Source organism: Nerophis lumbriciformis, linkage group LG24, assembly GCF_033978685.3.
Source record: "Nerophis lumbriciformis linkage group LG24, RoL_Nlum_v2.1, whole genome shotgun sequence".
In the NCBI taxonomy this organism is placed as follows: Eukaryota; Metazoa; Chordata; class Actinopteri; order Syngnathiformes; family Syngnathidae; genus Nerophis; species Nerophis lumbriciformis.
Genome location: NC_084571.2, coordinates 18,024,076 through 18,050,000, shown reverse-complemented (window position 1 = coordinate 18,050,000; position 25,925 = coordinate 18,024,076). Strand labels below are relative to the sequence as shown.

The 25,925-nt window shown below is 40.4% G+C and overlaps 1 protein-coding gene across 10 annotated transcripts in view; it reads left to right on the top strand.

Annotated features, from left to right (window-relative positions):
- The window catches only part of LOC133620333 (protein unc-13 homolog B-like), a 115,949-nt gene extending 94,988 nt beyond the window's left edge, over positions 1 to 20,961 (top strand). For 7 of the 10 annotated variants that reach the window (XM_072915993.1, XM_072915985.1, XM_072915990.1 and 4 more), the window contains 10 exons: positions 4,082 to 4,170; positions 6,092 to 6,229; positions 6,447 to 6,570; positions 14,501 to 14,545; positions 14,620 to 14,691; positions 16,067 to 16,214; positions 16,806 to 16,862; positions 18,226 to 18,303; positions 18,371 to 18,530; positions 19,254 to 20,960. In XM_072915993.1, the coding sequence (XP_072772094.1) occupies positions 4,082 to 4,170; positions 6,092 to 6,229; positions 6,447 to 6,570; positions 14,501 to 14,545; positions 14,620 to 14,691; positions 16,067 to 16,214; positions 16,806 to 16,862; positions 18,226 to 18,303; positions 18,371 to 18,530; positions 19,254 to 19,536 (1,194 nt within the window). In that variant the 3' untranslated portion in view covers positions 19,537 to 20,960. Of the gene's footprint in view, positions 1 to 4,081; positions 4,171 to 6,091; positions 6,230 to 6,446; positions 6,571 to 14,500; positions 14,546 to 14,619; positions 14,692 to 16,066; positions 16,215 to 16,805; positions 16,863 to 18,225; positions 18,304 to 18,370; positions 18,531 to 19,253 lie in introns of all 10 variants that reach the window. The other 3 variants (XM_072915991.1, XM_072915992.1, XM_072915988.1) reach the window with 2 other exon arrangements.
- The last annotated feature ends 4,964 nt before the right edge of the window (positions 20,962 to 25,925 follow it).

Below are 25,925 nucleotides of genomic sequence, written 5' to 3'. Positions count from 1 at the left end.
CCGATAATGGCTTTTTTGCCGATATCCGATATTCCAATATTGTCCAACTCTTAATTACCGATTCCGATATCAACCGATACCGATACATACATTCGTGGAATTAACACATTATTATGCCTAATTTTGTTGTGATGCATTAAACAATGTAACAAGGTTTTCCAAAATAAGAGAACAACTTCAACTCAAGTTATGGAAAAAAGTGCCAACATGGCACTGCCATATTTATTATTGAAGTCACAAAGTGCATTATTTTTTTTAACATGCCTCAAAACAGCACCTAGGAATTTGGGACATTCTCTCCCTGAGATAATCCTGATACCTACTACAACTATGGGAAATACTATACTTTGACTTTCACAAAGTGCATTATTATTATTTTATTTTTTAAACAAGCCTCATAACAACAGCTACAAAAACAATGAAGGCACACAGCTTCAGTCCAGAGTATACTAGAGTAATAAAGTAAACAATAACATAGTCCTCCTTTAGTGCAAGGCTGCCTGGTATACTGTATAACAGGAAATTATAAACTGGGCTCAATCTGCCCTGCTCTAACATATTTGTATGAGTAACACAAATGTGCTGCAAGCTAGTGGTGAGTGCTTGAAGTGGCCTAGCAGTCAGCCAGAGCTTCTGAAATGCTGCGTTGAGACAGGGCACCTCCGTTCACTGCAAGCTGCAACGTGTGCACCATGCAGGGCAGACTAGCCATACCAAACTCCACCGTAGCTTTTGACATACTGCGTGCGTTGTCCCTGACCACAACGTGAGCTTTCACCCTGGGGTGGTTTTTGTTGTATTTTTGTTTTTTCCCGGCGGAGTCTTTAAGCGACAACTTTGTGGTACTACTTTTTTTCGGTGTTTGCTTTTCATCCATCTTCCGCTTGTATTCATCGTGTATCTCCTTATGATTCTTGAAGAGGTGGGAGATCAAATTGCTCGTATTAAAGGAAGACGTCTTGGTTCCTCCTCGCATAACCAACTTTTTGCAGTTATTGCAAATTGCCAGTTTTTTATCCGTCAGACACACTTTAAAATAGTCCCAAACCATAGACATGGTGTCGTTAGTCAGTCACCGAGCTCACTGGCTGTTAGCCAGGCTACAGCACCGGCAACAACACGCTCTTGTTGTTGTTATGCTCCGCTCGCAGCGGTTTGATGAGGTCATCAAGCGTCGCCAGTAAACCTCTCATGCTGCAGTCGTCAATTCCTGTGTTGTGTGTGGGAGAGGGGAGAGGGGAGGGGCTGCTGACTGGGATATGTACCGCTCCGTACAGCGGCGTTTTAAAAAGTCATTAATTTTACTTTTTGAAACCGATACCGATAATTTCCGATATTACATTTTAAAGCATTTATCGGCTGATTATCGGACATTTCTCATAGCAATATTAATTCATTGTAATAATTTGTAAAAAAATAATGATTAATTGTAATAACATGTTGTAATAATAATAATTAGTAGCAATGATTAATTGTAATAATTAGTAGCAATAGTAATTGTAATAATTCATTGCAATATTTAGTAGCAATAATTAATTGTAATAATTATTTGCAATAATATTTATTGTAATATGTTGAAATATATAATAGCATTAATAATTGTATTGCAATAATTAGCTGCAATGATAAATAATTGTAATCAATAATTGTAATAATTGTTTTAATTAGTAGCAATAATTAGCTGCAATAATAATTAATTGTAATAATTAGTAGCAATATTTGTATTAATTAGTAGCAATATATAATTGTAATAATTAGTAGCAATAAATATCTGCAATAATAATTAATTGTAATAATTAGTAGCAATAATCAATTGTAATAATTAGCAGCAATAATTAGCTGCAATAATAGTTAATTGTAATAATTAGTAGCAATACATAATTGTAATAATTAGCTGCAATAATAGTTTATTGTAATAATCATTCGTATTAATTAGTAGCAATAATTAATTGCAATCATAATTGTAATAATGAATGTAATAATTAGTAGTAGTAATTAGCTGCAATGATAATTAGTAGTAATAATTAGCTGCAGTGATTGATTGTGTTAATGAAATATTTCTTCCTGCTGCTAAAGTCTAAAGAGGACATCAACAAGGTTGGTGGTCGCCATGGCAACACAACACAATCTAGACTTACAACTTGTGCTGTGCTCCTCACCACAACTGATTGTGTTGTTTTTTTTATCATGTTGTGTTGGGTCATGTTTGATTTGTGTTGTTTTGTGTCGTGTTGTGTCACAGCATGTTGAATCATATTTGTGTTATTTTGTGTGTTTCTTTTCTGTTTTCTTTGCATCACTTCTTGAAGACTGAAGAGACAGTTGCCACAAATAAGGTGTGTGTGTGTGTGTGTGTGTGTGTGTGTGTGTGTGTGTGTGTGTGTGTGTGTGTGTGTGTGTGTGTTTACATCGGTGTTGCAGCAACAAATACACACTCCTGGGAGTAGGACTCTGGTAAAGATCCATGTTGTGGGTCTGCAGGGACACAACGTGTTGTTAGACGATTAAAGGGCTGGCACACTAACAGTGTTGTATACCAGACTAATGTAGAGTAGTTATGGACAGGTATGTGTGCAACACGTGTGTTTCTAACAGTGTTGTATACCAACATTAGGTAGTCCAGACTAATGTAGAGTCGTTATGGACAGGTATGTAGGTGTGTAACGCGTGTTGAAATGGTGGGACTACAAAAAACTGTTCCTTGGAAGCGGTCTGCGAAGTATTCTCTCCAGGTGAGGTATGCCATCACAAGTTGTGTGGACCTGTATTGTCCATCGTGTTCTTCATTTATTGGCAGATTTAGGTTCTTACCCTGACCTATGACCTAAGAACTTTGGTTATGACTCAAAGGACATAGTTAGTGGTGGTTCTTCAGAATTAACTTCGTGTTACACAACCTTCATCCAGTTGACTTCCTGTTACACAACCTTCATCCAGTTGACTTCCTGTTACACAACCTTCATCCACTTGACTTCCTGTTACACAACCTTCATCCACTTGACTTCCTGTTATACAACCTTCATCCAGTTGATTTCCTGTTACACAACCTTCATCCACTTGACTTTCTGTTACACAACCTTCATCCACTTGACTTCCTGTTATACAACCTTCATCCAGTTGACTTCCTGTTACACAACCTTCATCCACTTGACTTCCTGTTATATAACCTTCATCCAGTTGACTTCCTGTTACACAACCTTCATCCACTTGACTTCCTGTTGTACAACCTTCATCCACTTGACTTCCTGTTACACAACCTTCATCCACTTGACTTCCTGTTATACAACCTTCATCCACTTGACTTCCTGTTGTACTACCTTCATCCACTTGACTTCCTGTTATTCAACATTCATCCACTTGACTTCCTGTTACACAAACGTCATCCACTTGACTTCCTGTTACTCAACCTTCATCCAGTTGACTTCCTGTTACACAACCTTCATCCAGTTGACTTCCTGTTACTCAACATTCATCCACTTGACTTCCTGTTACACAAACTTCATCCACTTGACTTCCTGTTACTCAACCTTCATCCACTTGACTTCCTGTTACTGAACCTTCATCCTGTTACACAACCTTCATCCACTTGACTTCCTGTTACTCAACCTTCATCCAGTTGACTTCCTGTTACACAACCTTCATCCACTTGACTTCCTGTTTCTCAACCTTCATCCAGTTGACTTCCTGTTACACAACCTTCATCCAGGTCTTGAACCACATACTTTCTCTAAATCCCTAATAGGGGATTGTTTATATTATTGTTATATTGTTATATACTTCTTTTATGTACGTTATGTCATGAAAAGACTCAGAGGCAATTTCATCCCTACAAGCCTGCTTCACAAGTTTCCCTGATTTTCAAATCTCCTGAAGAGCAGGGATGAAATAGCCTCTGTGTTTTTTCCTGACCTAAGGTATATTCCGGTATTGAGCACTGTATAAGGGATAAACCACAGGTTTACTTCTTTTATTTATGTATATTATTTTATGTATATATTTATTTATGTATATTATTTTATATATATATATTTATATATGTATATATTTATCTATGTATATTATTATATATTTATTGTTGTAGTTGGACTCAGAGGCTGCTGACATCCTGAATGATCTGCAGGTGAAGCTCAACACCTTCATGGACAACTTCAGTCATGTCTTCGCCAAGAGGTCAGCACACACACACACACACACACACACGCACGTGCATACATGACAAAAAGTCCAAAATGTTGAGTTTATTACTTAATTAAAATCATGATTATGACATTGTGTCAAAGTACCAATGTGTGAATCTCTAAACACATTGATAATAATATATATATATGTTTTATTAATATACTGTATATGTTTCTATTAAATGTATTAATAATAAAATATATGTTCCTACTATAAGTATTAATAATAATATATATGTTTCTATTAAATGTATTAATAATAATATATATGTTTCTATTAAATGTATTAATAATAATATGTATGTTTCTACTATAAGTACTAATAATAATATATATGTTTCTATTAAATGTATTAATATTAATATATATGTTTTATATTATAAGTATTAATAATAATATATATGATTTTATTAAATGTATTAATACTAATGTGAACGTTACTTTTAATTGTATTAAAAATAATGTATATGTTTCTATTGAATGTGTTAATATTAATAATATATATGATTATATTAAATGCATTAATATTAATAATAATATACATGTTTCTATTAAATGTATTGATATTAATAATAATATACATGTTTTCTATTAAATATATTAATATTAATATATATGTTTATATTAGAAGTATTAATAATAATAAATGTTCTATTAAATCTATTAATACTAATATGCATGTTACTTTTAATTGTATCAATAATAATATATATGTATTTATTAAATGTATTGTTATTAATTAATAATATATATGTATTTATTAAATGTATACGTATTAATAATAATATATGTATTTATTAAATGTATGAATATTAATACTAATATATATGTATTCATTAATTGTCTTCATATTAATAACAATATAACTAACGCTTCATTTTAAAAATAGTAATAATAATATATATGTTTCTAATAAAAGTAATAATGGTAATAATTTACCTGTTAAACTTAAACATTTATTAATAATACTATATATGTTACACTTGAACATATATTAATAATACTAGCCGTAATGATAGTAATAATAGTAGTACTAATATTAGTACTAATCAGATTTTTACAATATATCCCTGTAGTAGAACTAATATTAGTAATAATAATAGTAGTACTAATAGTATGTTTACAATATACCCCTGTAGTAGTACTAATATTAGTAGTATTGATAGTAACAATATTAGTACTAATCGTATGTTTACAATATACCCCTGTAATACAACTAATGTTAGTAATAATAATAGTAGTACTAATAGTATGTTTACAATATACACCTGAAGTAGTACTAATATTAGTAGTAATGATAGTAATAATCGTAGTACTAATAGTATGCTTACAATATTAGTAATAATACACCTGTAGTAGTATTACTATTAGTAGTAATGACGGCAATATTAGTAGTACTAATAATATGTTTACAATTTACCCTGTTGTAGTAGTAGTAGTAGTAGTAGTATTAGTAGTAATATTGGTGAATGTGTGTAGTTTCCAGACAGGTTTGACATAGTAGTATTAGTAGTAATATTATTAGTAGTAGTAATATAGGTGAATGTGTGTAGTTTCCAGACAGGTGTGACAGTAGTAGTATTAGTATTAGTAGTAATATTGGTGAATGTGTGTAGTTTCCAGACAGGTGTGACAGTAGTAGTATTAGTATTAGTGGTATTAGTATTAGTAGTAATATTGGTGAATGTGTGTAGTTTCCAGACAGGTGTGACAGTATTAGTAGTAGTAGTAGTAGTAGTAGTAGTAGTAGTGGTATTAGAAGGAGTAGTTATATTGGTGAATGTGTGTATTTTCTAGACAGGTGTGACAGTAGTAGTAGTAGTATTAGTATTAGTAGTAATATTGGCGAATGTGTGTAATTTCCAGACAGGTGTGACAGTAGTAGTAGTAGTAATATTGGTGAATGTGTGTAGTTTCCAGACAGGTGTGACAGTGTGCATGCGTGACATGGCAGACATCTTGTGTCACATGAAAGGACTTCCTGACAGCAACACAGCACAAGCAGATGCTGACCTCATGTTGAGACCTCTGATGGACTTCCTGGACTCCAAGTATGTCTTTATTATATCAATAATATGATATTTATGATAGTTTTTAGATTTAGATTTATTATAGTATTATAGCAAAGAGAGGTAAAACATTGTTAATGTGTGTGTGTGTGTGTGTGTGTGTGTGTGTGTGTGTGTGTGTGTGTGTGTGTGTGTGTGTGTGTGTGTGTGTGTGTGTGTGTGTGTGTGTGTGTGTGTGTGTGTGTGTGTGTGTGTGCAGCCTGGGTGTGTTTGCTGAGGTGTGTGAGAAGACGGTGCTGAAGAGGATCCTGAAGGACTTGTGGAAGGTTGTCATCATCAGCTTGGAAAAGACAATTGTGTTACCATGCAGCAACGACAGTCTGGTAACACAACACTCACTACACTCACCACACACACTACATTCACTACACACACTACACTCACTATACTCACTACACTCACCACAGACACTACACTCACTACACACACACTACACTCACTACACTCACTACACTCACCACACTCACTACACTCACTACATTCACTACACACACTCACTACACTCACTACACACACCACACTCAGTACACTCACCACACTCACTACACACACCACACACACTACACTCACTACACACACTACACACACTCACTACAATCACTAACTACAATCACTACACACACTAAACTCACTACACACACTCACTACACTCACTACACACACTCACTACACACACTACACTCACTACACACACTACGCTCACTACACTCACTACACACACTACACTCTCTACACACACTACACCCACTACACTCACTACACACACTACACTCGGTGCAATAAGTACACACTGGTCACTCACTACACTCAGTACACTCACTTCACTCAGTACAATAACTACACTCAGTACCCACACTAATCTCAGTACACTCACTACACTTACTACACTCACTACACTCAGTACCCTCACTAATATCAGTACACTCACTACACTTACTACACTCACTACACTCATTACAGTCAGTACACTCACTACAGTCAGTACACTTACTAAACTCGCTACACTCACTACACTCCGTACAATAAGTACACTCACTACACTCTGTACACTCACTACACACAGTACACTCAAAACCTTCACTACACTTACTACACTCAGTACAATAGTACAATAAGTACATTCACTACACCCAGTACACTCAGTACAATAAGTACACTCACTGTACTCACTACACTCAGTACTGTTGTGTACCGGGCAAAGGGAAGGAGGCGACACCAAGGCAGAACTGCGGTTTATCAGGTTTATTGAAAACCTTGATGAGTGTGTGGGGTGTGTATGCTACCACAAGTGAATGAGTGCAGACGATGTGTAGGGTTAACAATGTAAGTTTTACCAGGGGGTGTTGTCGGTGCGTGTTGTGTGAATCGTTCGTCGAATCCAAAGGGCAAGGCGAAGAGGCAGTCAGCAGGGAGGCAAGCAGTCGGGGGCTGGAGAGAGGCAACGATGTCCGAGTCCAAGCAGAGGTCAAGGGTCGAGGGAGGCAAGCAGAGATCCAGGTGGAGGTCCTGAGGCAGGACACGATCACAGGCAACAAGGAAGACACTGTGAAAGACACAAGGGACATCAAACACGGGAACGAGGAAGAGCACAAAGAAGGCGAGCAAGGAACGAGGGAGTGGTGCCAGACGTGATGCTTACTCAGAAAGATTGGCTACGTTCTGGCGAAGGTCCTTTGGGTCCGCTGGCTTTTATGTTGCTCCCGCTCATCAGGCCCAGGTGTGCTGATGCGAAATTGCCTGCAGCCTTGTCGCTGCGTGGGTGTGCTGTGCCCAGCGTGAGTAGGGGCGTGTCCAAGTGTGCTGCCAGCAGAGGTCCCGGCAGCTCCACCTGCCGAGGAAAAGCGGGTTCGAATCCGCGCCGTGACAGTACCCCCCCACCGAGGAGAGGCACCCGACGAGCGCCGGGGAGCATCAGGATTGGCACGGTAGAAATCCTCTAAAAGAAAGTGGTCGGCAAGGTAGGAGGCCGGCACCCAAGATCTGTCCTCCGGTCCAAAACCCTCCCAGTCGACTAGATAAACAAGCCCCCTACCCTGTCAACGGACCCTGAGGATCTCTTTGACGGTCCAAACCTGGTCCCCGTTTTCCAGGAACCTAGAAGGGGGGGGCAGGGACAGGAGGGGACAGAGTGCTCTCCGCTACCGGTTTTATCTGGGACACATGTACCACTGTGTCTCTTGACCGAGGGTGGGAGAGCCAGTTTGACAGATACGGGGTTAATGATAGAGATGATGGGAAATAGACCCACATAGCGTGGTGCTAATTTCTTGGATGGTACCAGGAGATTTAGGTCCTTAGCCAGTAACAATACTTGCTGTCCCGGGCGATAGGATGGAGCCGGAACGCGATGACGGTTGGCATTGCGGCACATTTTAGCCGAAGCTCTCTCCAAGGCTGCTCGAGCTGCTCTCCACACCCTCTGACATTTCCTGATATGGGCCTTAGTCGAAGGCACAGCTATCTCTTGTTCTTGCTGGGGAAACAAGGGGGGTTGATAGCCCAATGAACATTCGAATGGTGACATACCGTTAGCGGAGCTCTTCAAGGAGTTGTACGAATACTCCACCCAAGGGAGGAATTTGCACCAGGTTGTGGGCTTCTTGCTGGCAACGCAACGGAGCATTGTCTCCACGCTCTGGTTTGCCCTTTCAGCCTGCCCGTTGCTCTGGGGGTGGTATCCCGAAGTGAGACTGACCGAGGCCCCAATCCCCTTACAAAAGGCTCTCCAGACTTGAGAAGAAAACTGGGGACCCCGATCAGAGACGATGTCTACCGGGATACCATGCAGCTTGATGACGTGTAGAGTGAGAAGGTCAGCCGTCTCCGAAGCAGAAGGTAGTTTGCGCAGCGGGATGAAATGGGCTGCTTTGGAGAAGCGGTCCACAATGGTTAGAATTGTAGTGTTACCTCTGGAGGCAGGAAATCCCGTGATGAAATCCAAGGGCGGGCAGGTATGGGACGCGGGTGGAGGAGACCAGCCGGAGGTCTGTGAGAGGCCTTGCTGCGGGCACAAGTAGAACATGCTGCGATGAACTCACGTGTATCCTTGGCCATGGATGGCCACCAGAAGCGTCTTCGCAGTAGTGACAGGGTTCGTTGGAAACCAGGATGGCACGAGAACAGATTAGTGTGGCCCCAATCCAGGACTCTGGATCGCAGTTCCTGATGGACAAAATGTCTGTTGGGGGGTCCACCCCCAGGTCCTGGATTGGAGCGCAGCGCCAACTTTACGAGTTCCTCCACTTTCCACGAAACCATCCCCACGATGCGAGAGGGAGGAAGGATGGGAATGTCCACTGAACGGAGGAGCAGAGATGAAGCTCCTCTTTAGGTCCTCAAAAGCGCTGTTGGCCTTATGAGACCAAACAAACGAGCCCTTCGGTTAAGTGAGGGCATGGAGTGGTGCGGCAATCTGGCTGAAGTCCCGGATGAAGCGTCGGTAGAACCCAGCGAAGCCGAGAAACCTCCGCAACTCCGTTCTGGAGGATGGCTGAGGCCACTCTACCACAGCATCCACCTACTTGGGGTCGGCTCTGATGTGCCCCTTCTCGACCACAAAACCAAGGAATTCGACAGAAGAGGTATGAAAGCTGCACTTCTCGGCTTTGACGAACAGGCGGTTCTCCAGAAGTCTCTGGAGCACAAGTCGAACATGATGCTGGTGTTCAGCCATACTACGGGAAAAAAATCAAAATGTTATCAAGGTAAACAACGACGAAAAGATCCAGCATGTCCTGCAAAATGTCATTCACGAGGGCCTGAAAAACGGCTGGGGCGTTTGTGAGTCCAAAGGGCATGACTCGGTATTCGAAGTGCCCTAAGTGGGTGTTGAACGCCGTCTTCCACTCGTCTCCCTCCTTAATCCGCACAAGGTGATAGGCGTTGCGGAGATCCAATTTAGTGAAGACAGTTGCTGGGGCCAACGGCTCAAAAGATGAGTTAAGCAGCGGTAGTGGGTACTTGTTCTTTATAGTAATGTTGTTGAGGTGACGGTAGTCGATGCAGTGCCTGAGTGAACCGTCCTTCTTGGTTACGAAGAAGAATCCCGCTGCCAGTGGAGACTTCGATGGTGTGATGATCCCTGAAGGCAGGCCCTCCGTGATGTAAATAAATAAATAAATGATAAATGGGTTATACTTTTATAGCGCTTTTCTACCTTCAAGGTACTCAAAGCGCTTTGACAGTATTACCACATTCACCCATTCACACACACATTCACACACTGATGGCGGGAGCTGCCATGCAAGGCGCTAACCAGCAGCCATCAGGAGCAAGGGGTGAAGTGTCTTGCCCAAGGACACAACGGACGTGACTAGGATGGTAGAAGGTGGGGATTGAACCCCAGTAACCAGCAACACTCCGATTGCTGGCACGGCCGCTCTACCAACTTCGCCATGCCGTGTAGGTCTTCATTGCCTCTTTCTCTGGGAGTGACAGGTTATAAAGACGGCTGGAAGGTAATTTAGCCTCTGGGAGAAGCTCAATGGCACAGTCGTAAGGTCTGTGTGGGGGTAGACCCTGTGCTTGCTCCTTACTGAAGACCTCCGCTAGGTCATGGTAGCAGGCTGGTACTAGTGACAGGTCCGTCTGAGGAGCACTGGTACTGGGGCGGTGGACCGGAGGGGAAGCTGACCTGAGACAATTAGCGTGGCAGAGTGTGCTCCAAGCCAAGATCCTGCCACAGGTCCAAGAGACGTGGGGGTCATGTTGACGGAGCCAAGACCTACCCAGGACCAGCGGGGCAACAGGTGCTTCCAGAATCCAAAGACTGATGGTCTCGACGTGATTTCCCGAAATGGTCAAGGAAATGGGTTCAGTGCGAAACCTGATGGGTGCCAAAGGTCGCCCGTCCAGGGCTTGGGCAGGAAGAGTCTTGTCCAAGTGAACCAGGGGAATGCCCATCTGTCGGGCGAACTCGTAGTCCATGAGACTCTCGTCGGCTCCTGAGTCCAAATATGCCTCTACTTGAATAGATCTTGAGCCCCAAGCAAGAGTAGCGGGTAACAGGAAGTTGGGGTTCTCCTTCTCTTGGGGTAAAGACGTATGGCTCACCAGGACCCCCTCAGCTGGTGAGCCTGGTCTTTTGGTTTCGCCGGACAATATGTCCGGCTAGACCACAGTAAAGACAGAGACGCTGTCGGTGCCTTCACTCTCTCTCCTCAACGGTCAGCCGGGTCCTTTCCCACTGCATGGGTTCAGAAGCAGTCAACACGGTGGGTGGGGGACGGCGTGGCGAAGTTGGTAGAGTGGCCGTGCCAGCAATCGGAGGGTTGCTGGTTACTGGGGTCCATCCCCACCTTCTACCATCCTAGTCACGTCCGTTGTGTCCTTGGGCAAGACACTTCACCCCTTGCTCCTGATGGCTGCTGGTTAGCGCCTTGCATGGCAGCTCCCGCCATCAGTGTGTGAATGGGTGAATGTGGAAATTCTGTCAAAGCGCTTTGAGTACCTTGAAGGTAGAAAAGCGCTATACAAGTATAACCCATTTATCATTTATTTATTTATGTGTACACTGAAGTGGCACGGCAGGGGCCTCAAAGGTGGGTAGGAGTTGAGAACTGGGGCTGTTCCTCGCGACTCCTTGAGCTCGCTCAGCAGCACGTTCAGTCAGTCTCTGGTCGAACATGAGTGCTAATTTGATGAGGTCTCTGCAGAATGTGGGTCTGTCCCTCAATAGGCCGTCCTTAATTTCCTCGGAGAGGCCCAGACGGAACGCGCTCTGGAGCGCCCTGTTGTCCCAGCCGCTGTCAGCCGCCACGGTCCGGAATTCCAGGGTATAGGCTGCCACAGAGCGAAGTCCCTGCTGGATGGAGTGAAGGCGTCCAGCGGCGCCCCCCCCATCCTTAGGGTGGTCGAATACGGCCCGGAATTCAGCACGGAAGGCAGCGTAGTCTGAGCTCAATGCCATGGTCCTGTCCACGGCAGCCGTAGCCCACTTGAGGGCAGGTCCAGTGAGCAGGGCAAAAATGAAAGCGATCTTAGCCCCATCAGAGGAATAGCGTGAGGGCTGGTGTTGAAAAATCAGATCGCACTGAACAAGAAATCCTCTGCACAGCTCAAAATCCCCCTCGAAAGGTCTAGGACTGGCAATTTTGGGCTCCCGTTCCAGACTGCAGGGTTCAGGTCTTCGGGCTGGAGAAATAAGCTGCGGGGCTGCTGCAGCGGGAGTCACTCTAGGCATTAGGCAGTCCAGCCTAGAGTGTAGTCCGGAGAAAGCTCTCTCCAAATTGTCCTCAAGAGCGAAAAAATGCTCTTGGTGCTCATTGACAACGGCACTAAGAATAGACAGGTTGGATGTCCTGGGGAATTGGGACTGGGCCTCGCCGGTGTCGCCCGGTTCCGCCATGTTTTTGGCCAGAACGTACTGTTGTGTACCGGGCAAAGGGAAGGAGGCGACACCAAGGCAGAACTGCGGTTTATCAGGTTAATTGAAAACCTTGATGAGTGTGTGGGGTGTGTATGCTACCACAAGTGAATGAGTGCAGACGATGTGTAGGGTTAACAATGTAAGTTTTACCAGGGGGTGTTGTCGGTGCGTGTTGTGTGAATCGTTCGTCGAATCCATGGGGAAAGGCGAAGAGGCAGTCAGCAGGGAGGCAAGCAGTCGGGGGCTGGAGAGAGGCAACGATGTCCGAGTCCAAGCAGAGGTCAAGGGTCGAGGGAGGCAAGCAGAGATCCAGGTGGAGGTCGTGAGGCAGGACACGATCACAGGCAACAGGGAAGACACTGTGGAAGACACAAGGGACATCAAACACGGGAACGAGGAAGAGCACAAAGAAGGCGAGCAAGGAACGAGGGAGTGGTGCCAGACATGATGCTTACTCAGGAAGATTGGCTACGTTCTGGCGAAGGTCCTTTGGGTCCGCTGGCTTTTATGTTGCTCCCTCTCATCAGGCCCAGGTGTGCTGATGCGAAATTGCCTGCAGCCTTCTCGCTGCGTGGGTGTGCTGTGCACAGCGTGAGTAGGGGCGTGTCCAAGTGTGCTGCCAGCAGAGGTCCCGGCAGCTCCAGCTGCCGAGGAAAAGCGGGTTCGAATCCGCGCCGTGACAAGTACAATAAGTACACTCACTATACTCACTACACTCAGTACAATAAGTACACTCACTACACTTCAATAATAATTGTAGTTATATACGTGTATGTATGTATATAGATAGATAGATAGATAGATAGATAGATAGATAGATAGATAGATAGATAGATAGATAGATAGATAGATAGATAGATAGATAGATAGATAGATAGATAGATAGATGGATGGATGGATGGATGGATGGATGGATTGATGGATAGATAGATAGATATACAGTGTATATATATATATATATACATATGTATGTATACTGTATGTATATATCTATCTATATATATATATATATATATACAGTGTATATATATATATATATATATATATATATATATGTCTATATATATATATATATATATATATATATAGACAGATATATACATACAGTATATATATATATATGTATGTATGTTATATCAAATGAATCAATGGGTAATGTACAATGATATAATTTATAATATATTAATATTGTTATTGATGTTCAATTATATAATGTATAATATATTAATATTGTTGTTGATGTACAATATCATGTATAATATATTAATGTTGTTATTGATGTACAATGATGTAATGTATAATATATTAACATTGTTATTGATGTACAATGATGTAATATATAATATATTAATATTGTTATTGATGTACAATGATGTAATGTATAATATGTTAATATTTTTATTGATGTACAATGAAATAATGTATAATATATTAATATTGTTATTGATGTACAATGATATCATGTATAATGTATTAATATTGTTATTGATATACAATGATATAATGTATAATATATTAATATTGTTATTGCTGTGCAATGATATCATGTATAATATATTAATATTGTAATATATGTACAATAATATGATGTACAATGATATATCTAATATATTAATATTGTTATTGATGTACAATGATATAATGTATAATATATTAATATTGTTATTGATGTATAATGATATAATGTATACTAAATTATTTTGTTATTGATGTACAATTATATAATGTCTAATATATTAATATTGTTATTGATGTACAATTATATAATGTATAATATATTAATCTTGTTATTGATGTACAATTATATCATGTATAATATATTAATATTGTTATAGATGTACAATGATATAATGTATAATATATTAATATTGTTAATAACTTTTTAGGGTGCTCAGATCCTGACGGCCGCCAAAGGACTTTCTAACCTGAAGGTCAGTTCACAATTTTGAGTTGGACATGTGACCCTTGACCTCTGACCTTTGATCTGAGTGTGTCTCCTTTTCAGAGCGGAGGTGAAACCAAAACACTGACGCCCAAACAATGTGTCATCATCGACGCCAGCTTGGAGAGCATCAAGGTAGGCGCAGTCACATGACTTTTGTTCCACTAGGACACACTCTTATTTTGAAAGGACATACAAAGTTGACGTAGTCACACTCTTTGCAGCAATATACATCCATCCATCCATTTCCTACCGCGTGTCCCTTTCGGGGTTGCGGGGGGTGCTGGAGCCTAGAACAGTTATATTATTAATCAAATATTTTATGTGTATTTACAGCAATATTTGTATTATTAATCAAATATTTCATGTGTATTTACATCAATATTTGTATTATTAATAAAATATTTGATGTGTATTTACAGCAATATTTGCATTATTTATAAAATATTTGATGTGTATTTACAGCAATATTTTTATTATTGATAAAATATTTGATGTGTATTTACATCAATATTTATATTAATCAAATATGTTGTGTGTATTTACAGCAATATTTTTATTATTGATCAAATATTTTATGTGTATTTACATCAATATTTTTATTATTAATAAAATATTTTATGTATATTTACAACAATATTTGTATTATTAATACATTTTTGAATTGTATTTACAGCAATATGTGTATTATTAATAACATATTTAATGTGTATTTACAACAAAATTGGTATTATTGATCAAATATTTGATGTGTATTTACAACAATATTTGTATTATTAATCAAATATTTGATGTGTATTTACAGCAATATTTATATTAATCAAATATTTGATATGTATTTACATCAATATTGTATTATTAATAAAATATTTGATGTGTATTTACATCAATATTTTTAGTATTAATAAAATATTTAATGTGTATTTACAGCAATATTGTATTATTAATCAAATATTTGATGTGTATTTACAGCAATATTTGTATTATTAATCAAATATTTGATGTATATTTACAATATTTGTATTATTAATACATTTTTGAATTGTATTTACAGCAATATGTGTATTATTAATAACATATTTAATGTGTATTTACAACAAAATTGGTATTATTGATAAAATATTTGATGTGTATTTACAACAATATTTGTATTATTAATCAAATATTTGATGTGTATTTACAGCAATATTTATATTAATCAAATATTTGATATGTATTTACATCAATATTGTATTATTAATAAAATATTTGATGTGTATTTACATCAATATTTTTAGTATTAATAAAATATTTAATGTGTATTTACAGCAATATTGTATTATTAATCAAATATTTGATGTGTATTTACAGCAATATTTGTATTATTAATCAAATATTTGATGTATATTTACATCAATATTTGTATTATTAATCAAATACTTGATGTATATTTGTATTATTAATCAAATATTTCATGTGTATTTACAGCAATTTTTGTATTGTTAATCAAATATTTCATGTGTATTTACAGCAATATTTCCATGCGGGAGGAAACGGTCTGAAGAGAAGTTTCGTGGATAAAAGTGCTGAGTTAGAGTCTCTGCACTACATCTTGTCACTTTACTCCCAGACCACCGACCTTCTCATCAGGACCTTCGTCAGCACGCAGCGCTCGCAAGGTAACCACGCCCCCTACCAGGGTTAGACAAGCCCCATCCTGGCTGCTCCCCAGGGTTAGACACGCCCCCTACTAGCTGGTCCCCAGGGTTAGACACGCCCCCTAATGGCTGCTCCCCGGGGTTAGACACGCCCCCTAGTGGCTGCCCCCCAGTGTTAGACACGCCCCCTACTAGCTGGTCCCCAGGGTTAGACACGCCCCCTAATGGCTGTTCCCCAGGGTTAGACACGCCCCCTAGTGGCTGCTCCCCAGGGTTAGACACGCCCCCTAGTGGCTATTCCCCAGGGTTAGACACGCTCCCTACTAGCTGCTCCCCAGGGTTAGACACGTCCCCTACTAGCTGGTCCCCAGGGTTAGACACGCCCCCTAATGGCTGTTCCCCAGGGTTAGACACGCCCCCTAGTGGCTATTCCCCAGGGTTAGACACGCTCCCTACTAGCTGCTCCCCAGGGTTAGACACGTCCCCTACTAGCTGGTCCCCAGGGTTAGACACGCCCCCTAATGGCTGTTCCCCAGGGTTAGACACGCCCCCTAATGACTCAGTCCAGTCCTTCTCGTTTCTCATTGGTCGCTTTGCTGTCCAACCAATCAGTGCACGGCGGGATGGGCATCAGGATCACAGCCAATGAGAAGACTCGACCCGATAGAGGTAAGTCTTTAGCCTCGCCCCCTGCTGACATCATTAATATTGAATCCGTTTTTAAACCATATTGATCAGATAGGACAATATTAATAATAATATTAATGATGATGATTATTAATATTATTATTATTAATGATGATGGTGATTAATAATATTATTATTATTAATGATGAACATTAATAATAATATTAATGATGATGAGTATTAATAACATTAATGATGATGAATATTCATAATATTAACGATGATGATGAATATATATAATAATATTAATGATGGTGATGATGAATATTCATAATAATATTAATGATGATGAATATTAATTATGATGAATATAATATTAATTACGATGATGAATATTAATATTAATGATGGTTATTATTGATGATGAATATTAATTATGATAATGAATATTGATAATATTAATCACGATGATGAATATTAATAATAATATATTAATTATGAATATTAATATTATTAAAATACCAATGATAAAATTATTGATGACAATTACTAATATTGATATATTGATCAGGTAGCGGCATGGAGAATAATAATAATAATAATATTAATGATGATGATGATGATGAATAACACCATTGATGACTATTACTAATATTGATGACTTGATCAGGGAATGCGTGGAGAATATTAATGATGAATATTAATAAGAATATTGATGATTATTATTGATGACTATTACTAATATTGATATATTTATCAGGTAGCGGCGTGGAGAAGCCCATAGGAGAGATGATGCCGATTAATAATAATAATATTATTGATGATGATGAATAATATTATTGATGACTATTACTTATATTGATCAGGTAGCGGTGTAGAGAATATTAATAATAATTTCTTGATGACTATTACTTATATTGATCAGGTAGCGGTGTGGAGAATATTAATAATACAATTATTGATGACTCTTACTTATATTGATCAGGTAGCGGCGTGGAGAATATTAATAACAATATTATTGATGACTATTACTTATATTGATCAGGTAGCAGCGTGGAAAATATTAATAACAATATTATTGATGACTATTACTTATATTGATCAGGTAGAGGCGTGGAGAATATTAATAATAATATTATTGATGACTATTACTTATATTGATCAGGTAGCGGCGTAGAGAATATTAATAATAATATTATTGATGACTATTACTTATATTGATCAGGTAGCGGTGTGGAGAATATTAATAATAATATTATTGATGACTATTACTTATATTGATCAGGTAGCGGTGTGGACAATATTAGTAATAATATTATTGATGACTATTACTTATATTGATCAGGTAGTGGTGTGGAGAATATTAATAATAATATTATTGATTACTATTACTTATATTGATCAGGTAGCGGTGTGGAGAAGCCCATAGGAGAGTTGCTACTGCAGGTGGAAACCACCAAGGAGCGTAAAGTCAACGTGAAAGGTGAGTTTGGAGAGAAAGGTTAATAAAAGATGATGTCATCCTTCCAAATGTTCTTCCTGTCCCCCAGTCCTTGCCGTCAACGACATGAAGTGGCAAACATCCGGAATGTTCCGGCCTTTCGTGGAAGTTTCTCTGGTGGGACCTTACTTGGTGGACAAGAAGCGCAAGTTTACCACCAAGTCCAAAAACAACAGCTGGAGCCCCAAGTTCAACGAAACCTTCCAGTTGTGAGTTTTAGCCATTAGCATTAGCACTAGCATTAACACTAGCATTAGCACTAGCATTAACACCAGCATTAGCACTAGTATTAGTATTAACACGAGCATGAACATTAACAATAACACTAGCACTAACATTAGCATTAACAATAACACAAGCACTAACATTAGCATTAACAATAACACAAGCACTAACATTAGCATTAACATTGGCATTAGCACTAACATTAGCATTAGCTAGCACTAGTATTAGTATTAACACGAGCATGAACATTAACAATAACACTAACATTAGCATTAGCATTAGCACTAACATTAGCATTAACAATAACACTAGCATTAGCACTAACATTAGCATTAACACTAGCATTAGCGCTAACATTAGCATTAACACTAGCATTAGCACTAGTATTAACACGAGCATGAACATTAACAATAACACTAGCACTAACATTAAAATTAACATTAGCACTAACATTAGCCTTAACAATAACACTAGCACTAACATTAGTATTAGCACTAACATTAGCATTAACACTAGCATTAGCAGTAGTATTAGTATTAACACGAGCATGAACATTAACAATAACACTAGCACTAACATTAGCACTAACATTAGAATTAACACTAACATTAGCATTAACAATAACATTAGCACTAACATTAGCATTAACACTAGCATTAGCACTAACATTAGCATTAGCATTAGTAATAAGACTACTTCCCGCACAGCGTCCTAGGCAAGGAGTCGTCAGACTGCTACGAGCTGCACGCCGCCGTCAAGGACTACTGCTTCGGCCGGGCAGACCGCGTGGTGGGCGTGGCCGTGCTGCAGCTGCGCCACGTGACCGAGCGCAAGAGCTGCGTGTGCTGGTGTCCTCTGGCGCCGCGCGTGCACACCGACCAGACCGGCACCACCGTTATGCGCATCCTGGCCCAGCGGACCGCCGACGAGCTCGCCAAGGAGCTGGTCCGCATGAAGGCGGAGTCTAGGCCGGCCGAGGAGGGGACGTGAGCCATGCCCACTAATTCAATATGCAAATGAGTCGTAATCATCAACTGTCTTTTGATGTCCTCCTCATTCTTGGACGTCAAGCATGTTAACATGTTAGCTAACAGGAAGTACTTCGGCTGACAGGAAGTACTTTGGTTGACAGGAAGTACTTCGGAGGACAGGAAGTACTCGGGTTGACAGGAAGTACTTGAACTGACAGGACATATTGGAGCTGACAGGAAGTACTTCAGCTGACAGGAACTACTTCAGCTGACAGGAAGTGCTTCGGTTGACAGGAAGTACTTCAGATAACACGAAGTACTTGATCTAACAGGAAGTACTTGAGTTGACAGGAAGTACTTGAGCTGACAGGAAATACTTAATCTAACAGGAAGTACTTTATCTGACAGGAAGTAGTTGAGTTGACAGGAAGTACTTGATCTAACAGGGAGTACTTGATCTGACAGGAAGTACTTGATCTAACAGGAAGTATTTGATCTGACAGGAAGTGATTGATCTGACAGGAAGTACTTGATCTAAGTACTTCCTGTTAGATCAAGTACTTTCTGACAACAAACGTGACAAAAAATATGTGCCATCACTTCCTGTCGACATGCGACATCACTTCCTGACAAAAAATGTGTGCCATCACTTCTTCTCAACATGCGACATCACTTCCTGTCAACATGTGACATCACTTCCTGACAACTTCCTGATCACTTTCTTGTCAACATGTGACATCACTTCCTGACAACAAATGTGTGACATCACTTCCTGTCGACATGCGACATGACTTCCTGTCAACATGTGACATCACTTCCTGACAACAAACATGTGACATTACCTCCTGTCGACATGCGACATCACTTCCTGTCAACATTTGACATTACTTCCTGACAACAAACATGTGACATCACTTCCTGTCAACATGTGACATCACATTCCTGACAACACACATGTGTCATCACTTCCTGTTGACATGCGTCATCACTTCCTGTCATCAAACCTGTGACATCACTTCCTGTGCACATTGTGTGTAGAAGTGTGTTGAGCGTGCCAAAAGTGTGTGAAAGAAAGAATGTTGTTGCTTGAAATGCAATAAAATATTGTTTATTGACAACGTGCCAAGAAATGTAGTTGCAAGTCTGGCTTTCAAAAAGTGCACTTTTGCCAAAAGCTTGAAGTACAAAGCATCTTGTTGTTGTTGTGTGTCCAGCATGTAGCTGATGTGTACAAAGTAGAATGTGTGTATTTCTGTCTCCTAGAAATATTTGGGACATCAAATATTCATGAAGGACGTCACTTTGTGTGTCAGCTTCATCCACTTTTTCTAAAACCACCCTTTCACCATAAAATACTTTGTCTCCTTTCTCACATAGCGCTACCTAAATGTGTTTCCACACTTTTCAAAATAAAGGCCACCAAAAACAAAATGTCATTATTGGCTCCATCTGAAGATCAAATGAAAAATAAGTTTGTTGTTTATTTGTAGCCGAAGGTAGATTTATTTTGCAGTGTCAGATAGAAGAGAATGGCACATATATGGAAATAAACAAAGATGTTGACACAAAACAGTGACAAAGTACTCAACAGGAGCAAAGTCACATGGACAACAAAAAGAGGCCAAGTAAAAGACAGTAGGATTGTCACACCCCGCCTCGGGTGAAGGTAATGTAACCTAGCAAACCAGAGATGGAAAGGCACAAAGTGGGTAGCAGTTTACAAACATTTATTTAAATCCCAAAATGTCAAAAGGTGAACAACAACAAGATGAAACAAAACCTCAGTAGATGTTTGATGCATGGAGACCTGAGCTCCTGCTCAGGACAGAACCTCCTCTGGCAGTGACAGACTGCAGACTGGCAGAAAAATGGCATTTTCCAACTTAAATAGCCCATAGCCCCGCCCACTAGCTGGGAACAATTTGACGGGGAATACGGTGGCACAAGGGTTAGTGCATGTGCCTCACAATACGAAGGTCCTGAGTAGTCCTAAATTCAATCCCGGGCACGGGATCTTTCTGTGTGGAGTTTGCATGTTCTCCCCGTGACTGCGTGGGTTCCCTCCGGGTACTCCGGCTTCCTCCCACCTCCAAAGACATGCACCTGGGGATAGGTTGATTGGCAACACTAAATTGGCCCTAGTGTGTGTGTGTGAATGTGAATGTTGTTTGTCTATCTGTGTTGGCCCTGTGATGAGCTGGCGACTTGTCCAGGGTGTACCCCGCCTTCCGCCCGAATGCAGCTGAGATAGGCTCCAGCACCCCCGCCACCCCAAAAGGGACAAGCGATAGAAAAATGGATGGATGGATGGAATTAAGAATGCCGTTCTTTTGGAAAATACACCATAAATAACCATCACACATCTAAAAGTATTCACATAGTACTTTTTTCATTTGTAGATCAGTCATTTTTGTATACAGTGTATTCAGGCTTGGATAACAACTTGTAAATGTCCAATGTCCTTCTGTAACACCCAGGTTTTCAGAACCATGGTTCGGCCCAAATTAGACCTAATCAGTCAAGGCAGGTGTGTTCACCTATATAAATCCCTCAGCCCCACCCTGACTCTTTTAGCCACCCGTTCAGAACCATGGTGAGTGACAGGTTATCATTTGTTTGAGTGCATACTTTTCACTGACTAACAAGATTGAATGTTTGTAGTTTGTCAATGTTGAGCTTCCTTACAAATGTGCATGGTTTGAGAGGAAGTTTAAGGGCAAACGGTAGTGATGGGTTGATGAGGCGTCATGAAGCGTTTCGACACATTGCAAAACTGTATTGATACTGTGTTGATACTGTGTCACTAAATACTGACATCTGCTGGACATTAAAAATCCCTACAGGCAACCTATGGACCGACTCAACTGACACTGATTTTATGACCTAGTACAGTGGTTCTCAAATGGGGGTACGCGTACCACTGGGGGTACTTGAAGGTATGCCAAGGGGTACGTGAGATTTTTTTTAAATATTCTAAAAATAGCAAAAATTCAAAAATCCTTTATAAATATATTTTTTAAATAATACTTCAACAAAATATGAATGTAAGTTCATAAACTCAGTGAAGCACAAGCTCAGGTTTGTCACTAAAATGTCTGTCAAAAAGAACTGTGAAAAGAAATGCAACAATGCAATATTCAGTGTTGACAGCTAGATTTTTTGTGGACATGTTCCATAAATATTGATTTTTTTTTGTGTGTGAAGAAATGTTTAGAATTAAGTTCATGAATCCAGATGGATCTCTAATACAATCCCCAAAGAGGGCACTTTAAGTTGATGATTACTTCTATGTGTATAAATCTTTATTTATAATTGAATCACTTGTTTATTTTTCAACAAGTTTTTAGTTATTTGTATATCTTTTTTTCAAAATAGTTCAAGAAAGACCACTACAAATGAGCAATATTTTGCACTGTTATACAATTTAATAAATCAGAAACTGATGACATAGTGCTGTATATTACTTCTTTGTCTTTTTTTTTCAACCAAAAATGCTTTGCTCTGATTAGGGGGTACTTGAATTTAAAAAAAAATCACAGGGGGTACATTGCTGAAAAAAGGTTGAGAACCACAGACCTAGTATATACAATAATATAAACCAAGTCATTGTATTTCATTTAGGATTATTTCATAACTTCATTTAAATAAAAATATATTTTTTGTCTTTTTTAGATACAGTCAATAAATAATGTGAACATGTATCATAACATGGAAATCTAAGAGAACGTGTTGTGAATGAGGATGCTTGTGGACCTGGAAATTATCATTATTATTTTTTTACACATTTTTATTTAAAAAAAACAGTTTTTCCAACGTATTCAATTTTAGACGCTTTCTCTTCTTAGTTATTATTTCTCCGGCTGTAGAAAAGACCCGCTCACAGGGCACAGAGGAGGCGTCAGTGCGACACAGTTCGCGTATCGGTCACGTGACCAAAACAGCTCATGATCGGTCACGTGACTTTCTAAAAGCGGTACGCGCACCGACACAGGGTTTCGCTCTATGAGCTCGACGCATGCGCCGATGCATCGGTGTTGCCGGACCCATCACTAGCAAACGGTGACAGTGGGAGGGTCAAACTGTCACAAGGGTAAAAGTACCACAAATTAATAAGTAGATACAAATATCTAAATATGTGCAATATAGTTTGTTTAAAAGAATAACTGCGGCTGGAACAAAGATGTTTCTGTTATCTAATCAAACAACAATCTGTGTCTTATGCCTGTAGATACAATCACTATATTGCCAAGAGTATGGTGTCCAGCCATCAAAATTAGTGGTCCCCAACCACCGGGCCACGGCCTGGTACCGGTCCGTGGATCGATTAGTACCGGGCCGCACAAGGGGAAAAAAATAATATTAATCATTTTTTTATTTTGTTATTAAATCAACATAAAAAACACAAGACACACTTACAATTACTGCACCTACATTATATATCAATATAGATCAATACAGTCTGCAGGGATACAGTCCGTAAGCACACACGATTGTATTTTTTTATGCCAAAAAAATAAATAAAATGAAAAATAATAGTCTTCTTAACCACACCACTAAACATGACAGCAACACACTGTCTATTAATAGTCTTCTTGACAACACCACTAAACATGACCAGTGTTGGGACTAACGCGTTACAAAGTAAGGCGTTACTGTAACGCTGTTAGTTTCGGCGGTAACTAGTAATCTAACGCGTTATTTTTTATATTGAGTAACTCAGTTACCGTTACTACATGATGCGTTACTTCGTTATTTTACGTAATTTTTTATGTAGTATCGGCTAAGAACAGAAGATCTGAGTGTTTTATTGGAGCGCTGCGGTGTCGTCCTTCTGAATGTTCTTGTGTCATAAGCCGGAGGCGTGCTCTGTATGTGTCTGGGTGTGAGGAAGGGAGGGAAAGGGGGGTGGGGGGGCGTGTCTGTGTTTACTAGCAACAGAGCCGCAGTCGAATGTCTTAATCTGTACTGTAAAGTTCAAATTTGAATGACAATAAAAAGGAAGTCTAACTCTTAACATGGAGATATTCTCACTTCTTTTTTTTTTGTCGAGCACAAAGAAAATAACATTTTAGTTGAATGTAAGTTGTGTCTTGGATCAAAGATCCCATCTACTGCCCAAAACAACAATTCAAATCTGCCTGGTTAGGCTTTGTGTATGTCACGTGTGCCTTCCTTAGGTGAAGCCAGGTTGATAGTGATGTTGTTATTATGCTGTTTGTTACTTATGTATGTTATGTTGCAGCTATTTAAAATAGTTTTGTCAATTTGTTCTGGCCTGAAATAAATTGGCCTTTTGAAACATATATTTGTCTTTGTGTGTTGTATGTAGCTAATGTATATTAGTAGTCTTCTTAACAACACCACTAAACATGACACCAACACACTGTCTATTAATAGTCTTCTTGACACCAACAAACATGTCTGCTAATATTTAAATGTACAAGTGTACAAAGTGTAAGTGTGATAGTTCTGTCCTGTCCCTGTCATAAGACCTCTCGCCCCTCCCTTCCTGTCATGTGACCTCTCGCCCCCCCTCCCTGTCACGTGACCTCTCGCCCCTCCCTGTCACGTGACCTCTCGCCCCTCCCTGTCACGTGACCTCTCGCCCCCCCTCCCTGTCATGTGACCTCTCGCCCCTCCCTCCGTGTCACGTGACCTCTCGCCCCTCCCCGCTACGTGACCTCTCGCCCCCCTCCCTGTCACGTGACCTCTCGCCCCCCCCTCCCAGTCATGTGACCTCTCGCCCCTCCCTCCCTGTCACGTGACCTCTCCACCCTCCCTCCCTGTCACGTGACCTCTCGCCCCTCCCTGTCACGTGACCTCTCACATTTCCCTGTCACGTGACCGGTTGCCCCTCCCTGTCACGTGACCTCTCGCTCCTCCCTCCCTGTCATGTGACCTCTTGCCCCTCCCTGTCATGTTACCGCTCACCCTCCCTGTCACGTGACCTCTCGCCCTCCCTGTCACGTGACCTCTCGCCCCTCCCTCCCTGTCACGTGACCTCTCACCCCTCCCTGTCATGTGACCTCTCTACCCCCCTCCCTCCCTGTCACGTAACCTCTCGCCCCTCCCTCCCTGTCACGTGACCTCTCGCCCTCCCTGTCACGTGACCTCTCCACCCTCCCTACCTGTCACGTGACCTCTCGCCCCTCCCTCCCTGTGATGTGACCTCTCCACCCTCCCTCCCTGTCACGTGACCTCTTGTCCTCCCTGTCACGTGACCTCTCGCCCCTCCCTCCCTGTGATGTGACCTCTCCACCCTCCCTCCCTGTCACGTGACCTATCGCCCTCCCTGTCACGTGACCTCTCCACCCTCCCTCCCTGTCACGTGACCTATCGCCCTCCCTGTCACGTGACCTCTTGTCCTCCCTGTCACGTGACCTCTCCACCCTCCCTCCCTGTCACGTG